The sequence below is a fragment of the Ahaetulla prasina genome, chromosome 5 (assembly GCF_028640845.1).
Source record: "Ahaetulla prasina isolate Xishuangbanna chromosome 5, ASM2864084v1, whole genome shotgun sequence".
NCBI classification, from domain to species: domain Eukaryota; kingdom Metazoa; phylum Chordata; class Lepidosauria; order Squamata; family Colubridae; genus Ahaetulla; species Ahaetulla prasina.
The window spans coordinates 8,950,506-8,962,849 of record NC_080543.1 but is presented as its reverse complement, the minus strand read 5'-3'; the positions used below and the strand labels follow the sequence as shown (position 1 = coordinate 8,962,849).

Genomic DNA, 12,344 nt, shown 5'->3' with positions numbered 1-12,344 from the left:
ACAGGAAGCCATTAAATATTCTTGAAGTGACATTTTTAAAATGCACATGTGTTTACTTTTAAGGGAAGTGCCAGATTTTCTTGGCTCATTTGACTGACAATTGAAACACTTGTCAGAAATGTTTCTCACATCATGGTTGATGGGGATGTGTGTTCAAAAGATGTTTTTTTGCTACACAAAAACACTGGAATAGCTTAGAGTTACAGAACTTACAATCAGATTTTCCAGCCTAGCAATTCTCCCTGTGGGGATTTGAACCTGTTTGCTTGCTTTTTTCTTGCTTTTGTTGGGTTTTTTTTAAAAAAAATCTTTTTGTACCCCTGGACCATTTTAGCACCATTGCAAATTGTGTGGTTTCCCATTTGTCAAAGTCCTCAATTTTAAATCCAGTAAGCAAACATAACTGGGTCAAGACAAACTTTCCACATAATATTGCACAGGCCGTGTTTCTTCCTTCTTAGTTTATTAGACAGAGCTGGTAACAAATTTGAAACTTAAGATAATGAATTTGGTGTTAAGAACTGTTTAATTCTAGATATATTTGATATTTGGATTTTTTTTAACACAGCGTTTTTTCCCCCTTTTTGTTAGTATTGGATGTTTGTTAATCTGTTTTTCTTTCTTCTTTCTTTGTCCTTTGTTTTGTATTTTATTTTTGCTGATAAAAGAATAAATAAATGTGATTTTAAAAAAAGAGAAATCCTTCCATTTTTCTGGTGATGTATGGATGTGTGTGAAGATGAAACTGAAATACTTTGGCCACCTAATGAGAAAGAAGGACTCACTGGAGAAGAGCCGAATGCTGGGAAAGATTGAGGGCAAAAGAAGAAGGAGACGGCAGAGAAGGAGGTGGCTGGATGGAGTCACTGAAGCAGTCAGCGTGAGCTTAAATGGACTCCAGAGGATGGTAGAGGACAGGAAGGCCTGGAGGAACGTTGTCCATGGGGTCGCGATGGGTCGGACACGACTTCGCAACTAACAACAACAACATGGATGTGTGCTACACGCTTGGTGTTTCAGCATGTCCAATGGTAAAGGCAAAGATATGCCTGTTTGTCAACTGTGTGAGAATTAAAATGAAATAAGCATAGCAAATTTAACAAATCAATCAATAAATACGATTGTTACCCATTCTTTTTCCACCCTTGTTAAATTTAGTGGCATTATTCAACAAGTCCCTGAGGAGATTTTGAAGGAAAGCATATGGACCCAGAGACTGAGGTAATGTATTCTTGGACAGAAAATCAAAAAGGATTTTTATTTTAGAATAAATTATTTTATTATTTATGTGTGTGTGTGCGTGTGCGTGCATGCGTGCACATGTACACACACACACACACACACACACACACACACACACACACATACTGGGACCATATGCTTTCCTTCAAAATCTCCTCAGAGACATGTTAAATAATGCCATTAAATTTAACAGGGGTGGAAAAGAATATATATATATATATATATTCTGAGGTTTTTGCGGGTGTTTGTATGTAGGTCTTTGGTTATTCAGGTTTTCTCCCGCATAAAATTGGAAGTGTCTTGGCGACGTTTCGACGAAGTCTCATTTGTCATCTTCCGGCTGGTGTTTACAGCTTCGTGCTTCTAGGAGCACGAAGCTGTAAACACCAGCCTGAAGATGACGAATGAGACTTCGTCAAAACGTCGCCAAGACACTTCCAATTTTACGCAGGAGAAAACCTGAATAACCAAATATCTACATATATCTATATATCTATATATCTATCTATATATCTATCTACCTATCTATCTATCTATACACACACACACACACACACACACACACACACACACACACACACACACACACACACACACACACACACATATATATATATATATATATATATATATATATATATATATATATATATAAAATTTTATTCAAGATAAAGTTAAAATACAAAATATAAAACTCCAAACAAAAACTCCCCCAAAAAACATTAAGCTGGAACTCACTCCACGGTATCGCGATTGCAATACCGGGGGGGGAGAAAACCCTGATGTGGAAAAGGGCCACCGAGCAGCCGACTGTAGGGTTAAGTTGATACCAAGCGCGACCCCTGGTGGTGAAAAGGAACCAGTGAAGCCAGCAGCTAAGGCGCGTAAACCAGCAAAAGTGGGGGAGGGCGTTGCCAAGAAGGGCACGCCCATCAAGGAGGATGGCGAAGTGTCGACTGATACTGACGACAGCAAAACCACGTCAGAGTCCGATGAAGACCTTCTGGTGAGTTGGCCACGGGGCCCCTTGGACATTCCAGTTAATCTACATGTACCCTCTTCGGGTAATAAGGGGGAACTGCTAGCACTACTCGATTCTGGATGCACTAGATGTATGGTTAGTCCCGAACTAGTAGAAAAAATGGAACTAAGGTTGAGAACCTTAAGTAGGCCCATAGCGTTTGCCCAGTTAGATGGCTCTGTGGCAGGGGGAGGGCCCGCCCATTTCGTAACGGAACCCATAGAAATGATAATAGGAGACCACCGCGAAATTCTGAACTTCATAGTAGCCCCAGGAATGGACCAACCCCTGTTGTTAGGCTTGTCATGGTTGCGGAAATGGAACCCCCATATTAACTGGAGAACGGGAGTCCTACGTTTCCGTTCCAAAACCTTAAAAGGGAAAAAGGGGAAACCCAAGAAGGGACCTACCGTGACCTTGCACCAGGATAAGTTAGGGGCAATGATTGAACGGATAGACGGGGAAGAGAGAATACCCAAGGAATACTGGGACTTGCGAGAAGTCTTTAGTGAGAAAGCATCAGACGTACTTCCTCCCCATAGGCCTATTGACTGTGCCATAGACATCCTTCCGGGGGTAAAGCTTCCAAAGCCAAAAGCTTATCCCATGACCCAAAAGGAATTGGGAGAACTACGTAAATTCATAGACAAAAACCTAGAACGGGGCTTTATCCAACCGGCTAGGCCTCGCGTGGCGGCGCCAGTGATGTTCCGAGAAAAGAAAGATGGCTCCTTTCGTCTTATAGTTGACTATAGGAACCTAAACGCAGTGTGCGCCGAAAACATATACCCCATGCCACTCATGAAAGACATGTTAGCACATTTAGCGAAGGGAAAATTCTTCACCAAACTAGACCTGCGAGAAGCCTACTACAGAGTTCGTATAAAAGAGGGGGATGAATGGAAAACCGCTTTCAACTGTCCACTAGGATGTTTCCAGTTTCGAGTACTGCCATTTGGACTGCAGGGGGCGCCCGCAGTTTTTATGCAACTAATAAATGAAATACTCCATCAGCATTTGTTCAAAGGAGTTCTTGTCTACCTTGACGACATACTTATCTATACAGAAACAATGGAAGAACATATTAAACTAGTAAGAGCTGTACTCAAAAAGTTATTATCTGCAGAACTATATTGCAAGCTATCCAAATGTGATTTCCATCAAACCAAAATAGACTACCTAGGATATCGATCTCGGCTGATGGGTTAGAAATGGATCCAGAAAAGTGAAAGCTGTTTTGGAATGGGCCCTCCACGCACACGCAAACAGCTCCAAAGTTTTTGGGATTTGCAAATTTCTATCGTCAATTCATCCCTCCTTTGCTCAAATTGCTTTACCAATAACTAACCTCTTAAAACTAAAGGAGACACGAAACCCAAACCATCATTACCCCTCGAATGGACAATGGAATGTCAAGCAGCATTTGAAAAATTGAAACGACTCTTTGCCGCCGAACCTATTTTAAAGCACCCTGACATGGATGTTCCTTTTGTAATACAAGCTGATGCAAGTGATGTAGCAGTCGGAGCCGTCTTGCTCCAAAACAATACTGATGGTAATTTACAACCCTGTGCTTTCACTTCTCGAAAATTGACTGAAACCGAAAGACGATGGGCTATTTGGGAAAAAGAAGCGTTTGCAGTTCATTGGGCCCTACGGACATGGAGACAATTCTTAGAAGGTTCAAATCATCCTTTTGAAGTTTGGACTGATCACAAAAATCTAGAAGCACTAAAGACTCCTAGAAAACTTTCACCTAAACAAGCCCGTTGGGCTCAATATTTTAACCGCTTTAATTTTACTTTACATTATATTCCTAGAGGGAAAAACTTCTTAGCAGATGTTCTTTCACGTTTACCCCAATACAATTGCACTCGCTCCGAGGTGGTTCAACCAATACTTCCCGTGCAACAGTTGGCGGCCTCAGCAATAACTAGAAGCCACTCCAAAGCTGACCCCTCACTCCCAGATGAACTAACCAAATCGTTTGAAGAAGCTTTAAACACCGATGACTGGTACTTAACGCATTCCCATGAATGCACACTCCGTGATGGACTAGCTTGGATTGGAACAAAACTATATGTTCCTCTATCACTCAGAGAAACCATCCTACAACGATGCCATGATGCCAAAATGGCAGGGCATTTTGGATTTGTGAAAACTTTGCATCTTCTTAAAAGACAATTTTGGTGGCCAAGTCTTAAAAAAGACATTCAAGCATATGTAGCAAGTTGCCCGGTCTGTGCATCATCCAAAAGGCCTCCGGGAAAACCTCCTGGACTACTACAAACGGTAGCCAGACCAGGAACCCCATGGAAAGAAATATCCATGGATTTCATAGTGGAATTACCTGAAAGTTCAGGCAATACTGTTATATGGGTAGTGACTGACCTTTTCTCCAAACAAGTCCATTTTATTCCATGTTCAAAAATACCCTCCTCAAAGACTCTAGCAAAGTTGTTTGTACAACACATTTATAGACTTCACGGAGTGCCTGATCGCATCATTTCAGATCGAGGAGTTCAATTCACTTCTAAATTTTGGAAAGAATTTTTACGACTCATTGGTTCCGCCCAAGGATTAAGCTCCTCCCATCATCCTCAAACTAATGGAAGCTGTGAACGTTCGAACTCTGTACTAGAACAATATCTCCGATGTTATGTTAACTACCAGCAAGATAATTGGGCTGATCTCTTACCTTTTGCTGAAGTTGCCTACAACAACTCAATTCATAGTAGCAGGATTTACTCCTTTAAAATAGCTTCAGGTCAAGATTTTGTTCCTATCTCGAACTCCCAAAGGAAGAAACTACTGTTTCCTCTTTGTCAGAATGGATAGATCAAATACAAAGCACATGGAAAATGACTGCAAGGCGATCGACGACGCCACCGTGCATAAAAAACAAGCAGATAAAAAAAGGTCCCCTGAGAACAAATATCAAGTGGGCGATAAAGTTTATCTTTCCACCAAATATCTTCAAACCACTCAGAAATCTAAGAAACTTGGACCCAAATATGTGGGACCTTTCCCCATAGTAAAAATCATCAACCCCGTGACGGTACAACTAGATTTACCAAAAACACTTAGGAGAATCCACCCCGTTTTCCATGTGAGTTTGCTGAAACCTGAACACACGTCTACTTTCCGTCCTAACCATACACCCCCTCCTATACCAATTCTCATAGAGGGAGAACAACACTTTGAAATAAAAGAAATTTTAGACTCAAGAAAACATAGAAATAAAATTCAATATCTTATTTCCTGGAAACACTTCCGTTATCCCAAGCTGAATGGGTGAACAAAGAAGATGTTCATGCATCGGAAAAAATAGCACAATTCTATAAAAAATATCCTGACAAACCCTAACTTCTCTTTTTTCTTTCTAGGACTGACGTCCTTGTTGCAGGAGGGCCGAATGTCAGCCTCCACTCCACTCGTCATTTACTTTTAAATGATTATATCAGTAGATAGAATGTAAAATGTTTATTTCTGTATTATAAACTCTTAAGATCATGAGATGTATCATACCACCGTCCGGGGTAAGGGAAAGGAGCTTATTAAGAGTGTCGGCTGACATAACAGGGAGGAGGGATGATTAATGATTGAGTGTTATCAGCGCGCGCTTTTCTAACAGACACTGCATTCCTGAGTTGACTGACATCCAGAGACCTGTGGAAGAAGATTACCACGAGGGGCCGTGAAGGAGTTGGCATTGGACCAGACCAGCCTGACCTCCTGGAGGAGGAGGGACAATTGGGGGGATATGATATGTTTGCCATATTTTGTCTCAGTTCCAGCTTTGCTTGGCTGCTATCAAAACTGTAAAAGTAAAAGTACTTGTTTTCATTCCAAATGGAGTCAAGGTGAATTCTTTCCTATTTACTGTCGGAGGTAGCCTGACAAAAATACAAGACAAAAAACAAAAAATGAAACATTAAAAAAAATACATTCCAAAAAACAACAGATACATTTTTCTTCACTTGCAGCCTTAATTTTGTAAAATCATGTCATAATTCTGTTTTTTTAAAAAATTGCACATCATATAGCAGATTGGGGAAAATATTATTAGGCTAGGCCCCTGACTAATAGTGGCACTAACTAAGATTTTAGAAAAGACAAAAAAATACATTTGCTGATGATGGAAGGAGGCAAAACTTAAAGAACCAAGATCAAAAGAATCATATATTTTTAGAATCTCAGCTGGGAAAGATTTTAGAGCATATTCTAATTCATTCTGCTCAGCCTTCCAGATGATGATTTGACTGTGCAGACTATTTCTGAAGCAGAACAACTAGATTCTGTAAAACCTTTGTACCATATAGTAAGCACCTTGTTAACTCTCAAGACTCTTTTTTCTGGAGGCTAAAACATATGAAGAATGGTAGCAGGAACTGGGTATGTATAGTTTAATGAAAAGAAGGACTAGGGGTGACATGATAGCAGTCTTCCAATATCTCAGGGGCTGCCACAAAGAAGAGGGAGTCAACTATTCTCCAAAGCACCTGAAGGCAGGACAAGAAGCAATGGGTGGAAACTCATCAAGGAGAGAAGCAACTTAGAACTAAGGAGAAATTTCCTGACAGTTAGAACAATTAACCAGTGGAACAACTTGCCTCCAGAAGTTGTGAATGCTCCATCACTGGAAGATTTTAAGAAGAGATTGGACCTCCATTGTCTGAAATGGTATAAGGACTCCTGCTTGAGCAGGGGGTTGGACTAGAATATCTCTAAGGTCCCTTCCAACTGTTATTCTGCTACTAAAAGGGACTGAGGTAGGTAGGTAGGTAGGTAGGTAGGTAGGTAGGTAGGTAGGTAGGTAGATAGATAGATAGATAGATAGATAGATAGATAGATAGATAGATAGATAGATAGATAGATGATAGATAGACAGATAGAGGAGGGAGGGGAGAGAGAGAGGGAGAAAGGTAGGAGAGGGATAGATAGATAGATAGATAGATAGATAGATAGATAGATAGATAGATAGATAGATAGATAGATAGATAGATAGATAGATAGAGGAGAGGGGGTGGATATATATATATCTATAGCTATATATATATATATAGAGAGAGAGAGAGAAAGGCAGGCAGGCAGGCAGGTATAGGCATATTGTTCTGTCCCCCTCGCCTCAGTCCGAGCGATGACTTAATTAGCCGGCAGCTATCAGCTCTGGCAGCAAACTAGCGAGCGTCTGCCAAGTTGTCTCTGTTATCTCGCTTGATGCCGATGAGTCAACCAGGAACAGACAGTACTTCAGCTCTAGTTAAGCAGTTGATTTACTTGCCACGAAGTGGTATAGCAGCCCTGCTGCCTTTATATCCTGTGGGGTATGGCTCCATGACTCAGCACTTCCTAGGCCTGCCCCACCCCTGCTTCTGTTGTTCCCGCCTCTCCTGCCTACGAAACCTAGGGTCCAGCCAGGCCTGATTGCCATCAGCTGGGTCTGGAGGCGTGGCCTGGGGGGGGAAAGAGTCAGAGGACGGAGGCCTCGTTATCTCCTCCACCTGGCCTGCCTCTGGCTCCTGGAGCTGAGCCAGGGAAGCCGGTGCTCCCGAGGTAAGTCCTGATGGCCCTTCCCCCTCACTTTCCGAGTCATTTTCTGGCAGAGGGCCCGGCTCGGGGGGCGCAGACACAACACATATACTGTACACATACATATACATACACATACACATACATATACACCTAATGTATGTATGTGTTTAGTTTATACTGTCATTTTTGTTTTGGTGTCATTTTTGTATAACATGGCACTTTTGGCGGCTGCTGCTATTATATTATTATTGTTATCCTTGAGATGGTGACATTGATGAGTGGTGTATACAGAAAAACAACAATTAAAGTTTATCCTATTTGGGGAACTGTTTATCCTATAAAAAGTTTATCCTATTTGGGGACAGATGACCTAGTCTCACTCTCCATTTAATGGGAGAGAAAACCGCTACAGCCTGACCGACAGATGGCTCTCCAGCTGTTATTTAGATATCGCCAAAGTGCCCCTCAAGACAAAATGTTCCACTTTCGAACGAGGGATCAACACATGTGTTCTGACAGCGGCCCAGTTTCTCAGCTCCTCCATCTCGGCTTTAATGCAAAGGTTCCAAAAGTTTTTGTAGTCTTCTTCATTATCAGGGCCATATTGCATCCGGTTCTGCTTGTCGCAGAATGAGAAGGATACTGAGGGACCGGAAAGAGTTAAGAGAAGAGAGACAAAGATGTGAAGGGCACAAGATACGGAATTTTGTAACCTGTTAGCTAAACATAGCTACTTCGTATTTTAATTTGATTTATTTTTCTCTTTTCAAATGACGTTCAGGCTCATTGCAGACCTGTTGTGCCTCGCCCGCCCCCCTCTCCGCAGCCGGGCCCCTCCCATCTCCTGCTATCTCAGCCAGAGACTGATAATGAAGACGAATGGCCTGACATGCCTCCAGCCCCCAGTCCTGGCATCATGCCCGGACAGACTGAGCAAGACGAATGGCCTGGCATGCCTCCAGCCCCCAGTCCTGGCACCATGCCCGGACAGACTGAGCAAATAAACCTTCCCCCAACAGCGTGTGAGCATGATGAGCATGAAGCCAGTCACGAGCTAGAATTGCCGGCAGTTGGAGGGTGGACAGATCCACGCTTCCGGAGAATGGAGAGACGACGTCAGTGAAAGGAAGGGAGGGGCAGGCCTGGATAAGTGCTGAGTCATGAAGCCACACCCCATGGCCTATATAAAGGATCTGCTTTCTGGCATTCTTTGAGTCAGGCAAAGTCTAATCTGGTTGCTGAAGTCACACCTTGGATTCCTGCCTGCCCTGAGAACTCTGACAGGACTTTGGCAAAGCTGCAGAGGCTTCGTGGCCACGCTTGATACAGACTTTCCAGACCCGGCCGTCAGAGGAGGAGTGGGACACGACAAGACCAGAATGTAGGAAAACTTTTTATCCTAGAGTTGCATGGATTGATTAAATAGCTTTTATCATTTCTAATCTAAAATGGTAATTTACAGGACAGGGGTGTCAAACTCAAGGCCCGTGGGCTGAATCCGGCCCGTGTGTGGGGGGCGTTGCTTAGATCTGGTCCGCGGTGCCACCCTGGAAACAGCAAAGGACCAGCCTGCAGTGCCTCTGCCAGCGAAAATGGAGCTTGGGGGTGGGGCACACATCCCCCCCCAACTCCATTTTCACTGGCAGAGGCTTGCAGGAGGTTGCCACAGCCGAAAACAGGCTGTTGTCCCCTCCCAAGCTCTGTTTTCGCTCGCAGAGGGCTAGCAAAACAAACGAAACAAAAGGAGAAATGTTTCCCCTTTGGCACTAGAGTATGCAAGATGGGACAGGAAAGGAGAAAGGGAAAGAGGAAAGACAAAGAAAAAAGAAGGGAAGATGGGAAGAGTGCAAGAAAGGAAAGATAAGGAAGGAGGGGAAAGAAGAAGAAAGGAGAACGAAGAGGGAAGGAAAAAGAAGAGAAGAGAAGAGAAGGGAAGGGAAGGGAGGGGAAGGAAAGGGGAAGGAAGGAAGGAAGGAGGGAAGGAAGGAAGATTATGAGAGTGAATGAGGGTCTGAGGGAAGTCCTGCCTTAGCACTTGGCCACCAATAGGTACCCCCGACACGAGTGACATCGAGCTGGCCACACCTACCTTGGCCTCCTGAGGTCAAACACAACCCTGATGCAGGCCTCCACGAAATCGAGTTTGACACCAGTGGTGGGTTTCTACCGGTTCGCCCCAGTTAGGCCGAACCGGTAGTGGCGGCAACAGGAAACTCCACCCATCTGCCCAAACGTCATCACAGATGCGCTGTGCATACGCAGAAGCGCCGTGCGCAAGTGAAACAAGCCTGGGCGTGCTCCCAATTCCGAACCAGCAGTGAAATTAAGTGGAACCCACTACTGTTTGACACCCCTGCAGAAGGATGTCTGCAGACTATAGCTGTGGCTGTTCCTCCTGTCTTGCAAGGCCATCCCCACATACCACTACACAAAAACACCTCCAACTCATTAATAAAAAAAAAACACGGGGTGGAATGTTTGCTGCCTTAGCTATGTTGCTGTATAATACATTTAATATACAGAAAGTCAACACCTTACGAAGGCAATTGAGACCACTGTCGCTAAATGAGACAGATCATCAATCCCTCCCAATTTCTTGCCACTGTATATTATTTTTCAGATTTTTAGCAACAACAACAAAAAATGCTTGTTCCTGAGGTGAGCTGCTCAGTATGTTTCTCTTTACTCATTAAAAAGAATGTTGTGTTCTCACAAAGATTCATAAAAACACAAAACAAGGAAATTAGATAAGAGAGATTGCTTTTAAGACCACTAACTGGGCACGCGGCCACTAATGTTTCAAAAGGAAAGATAATAACACGTGAGAAAAACAACAAGGCGTGGGTGGTAAAACTTCAGTCTATCCACATCTAAAATACACAGAATAAAAATTTTGGCAAGGAAAAAATAAAGTAAGAATTTTACAACAGCTTCCCCCAATCTTCTGCTTATTAAATGTGCTACAATTCCCAAAGTTCTTTGAATTATTTCAGTAGGTCTAGAAAGTACAACTTTCCAGAAGGAAAGACTGAGATACACAAATGATGTAATTTTAAAAAATCGATATACGTAGGTAGCACTCAACGTACAACCATAATTGAGCCAACAATTTCGGTCGTAACTCGTGACAATCGTAACTCTGGTCATCATGGGGCCATGGCCAATTGTATGACCTTGGGGGTGGGGAAGGTTTTTCAGCATTTTCCGGAGTTGTTAAGTGACTCCATTGTTTGCTATGGTGTTTGGTTTGTCAGAAACTAGAAGTAAACTGCAGTTTCCAGGAAAAATGTTGTGAATCAGTCGATTCAATTGAGATCAATTCAGAATAGAGCTGGAAGGGATCTTGGAGATCTCCTAGTCCATCCCCCTGCTCAGGCAGGAGACCCTATACCTGTGATGGCGAATCTATAACACGCGTACCACAGGTGGCACGCAGAGCCCTATTGGTGGGCATACAAACTGAGCTCCGGCATGCATACACACTCCAGCCAGCTGCTTTTCGAGCCTTCTGGGCCCACCGGAAGTCGGCAAACAGGCCGTTTCCGGTCTCCAGATGGGGAGGAAGGCCAATTTGCCCTCCCCAGACTCCTAGAAAAGCTTTGGAGCCTGGAGAGAGTGAAAAACGGGCCCACCATGCCATCGCATGCCAAAAGCAGGGGAGCGCGGGAGGGTCATGCATACATGCGCGGGGTGCACAGAATTAATGGTGTGGGCACGTGCACATGTCAACCCGCCCCCCTTGCTCCCCCCACTTGTGGCACGCAATGGCAAAAAGGCTAGCCATCACTGCCCTATACCAATGATGGCTAACCTTTTTGCCATCGTGTGCCAAAAGCAGGGGGGACCGCAGGGGGGAGTCACACGTGTGTCTGCCCACACCCATAATTCTATGTGCCCCATGCATGCACATGCGACTCCATTGCGCTCCTCCCGCTTTTGGCACACAATGGCACGGTGGACCTGGTAGGCCCGTTTTTCGTCCTCCCCAGGCTCCAGAGGCACTCTAGGAGCCTGGGGAGGCCAAAAACGGCCTTCCCCAGCCACCCACCCGGAGGCCGGAAACAGCCTGTTTGGAAGTGGCACGCAGATCCATCTCTCCGGGCATGCCAGCTGTCACCCGTTGCTGTTCCGGGTTGCGGCACACTGTCCAGCCAGTCTTTGTGTGCACGGGAGCGCCGGAAACCAGAAGACCAGGGGACCAGTGCGCATGCGCAGTCTGGAAACCGGAAGCTCAGCTGCTCTTCCGGTTTCCAGCCCTCTTCCCCCCTCCCCGTGCGTGCAGGCTCCCATTTCGGCACTCGGTCCTGTTAAAGTTCGCCAACACTGGTCTAACTGTTAAGAAATTTCTCCTTAATTCCAGGAGAAACAAGACTTAATTATATATTAAAATACTAACACTTTTAAAAAAATGTTAGCCACAATCCACCAAGAAATGGTTACCTGCTATGTTCTATGCAGCTAGTCCTCAACTTATGACCATATAAAGTTACGATGCATCCCGAAATAGGGAACTTTTAAAAGTTTTTCAAAGTTCCTTTTCAAAGTT

General features: G+C 44.0%; 1 protein-coding gene across 1 annotated transcript; it reads left to right on the top strand.

The window, feature by feature from the left end:
• The first annotated feature begins 904 nt into the window (after positions 1–904).
• On the top strand, positions 905–9,572 carry LOC131200007 (uncharacterized). Its single transcript, XM_058186304.1, has 2 exons — positions 905–1,031; positions 8,580–9,572. The coding sequence occupies exons 1-2, from the start codon at positions 942–944 to the stop codon at positions 8,919–8,921; spliced, it is 432 nt and encodes a 143-aa protein (XP_058042287.1). The 5' UTR covers positions 905–941; the 3' UTR covers positions 8,922–9,572.
• The last annotated feature ends 2,772 nt before the right edge of the window (positions 9,573–12,344 follow it).

Bases quoted from the DNA above. Each gene is read 5' to 3' on its own strand.
- LOC131200007 (XM_058186304.1), top strand. From the start codon at position 942: ATGGGGTCGCGATGGGTCGGACACGACTTCGCAACTAACAACAACAAC. The intron at 1,032-8,579 runs GTAAAGGCAAAG...AATGACGTTCAG, and splicing joins GTGTTTCAGCATGTCCAATG to GCTCATTGCAGACCTGTTGT.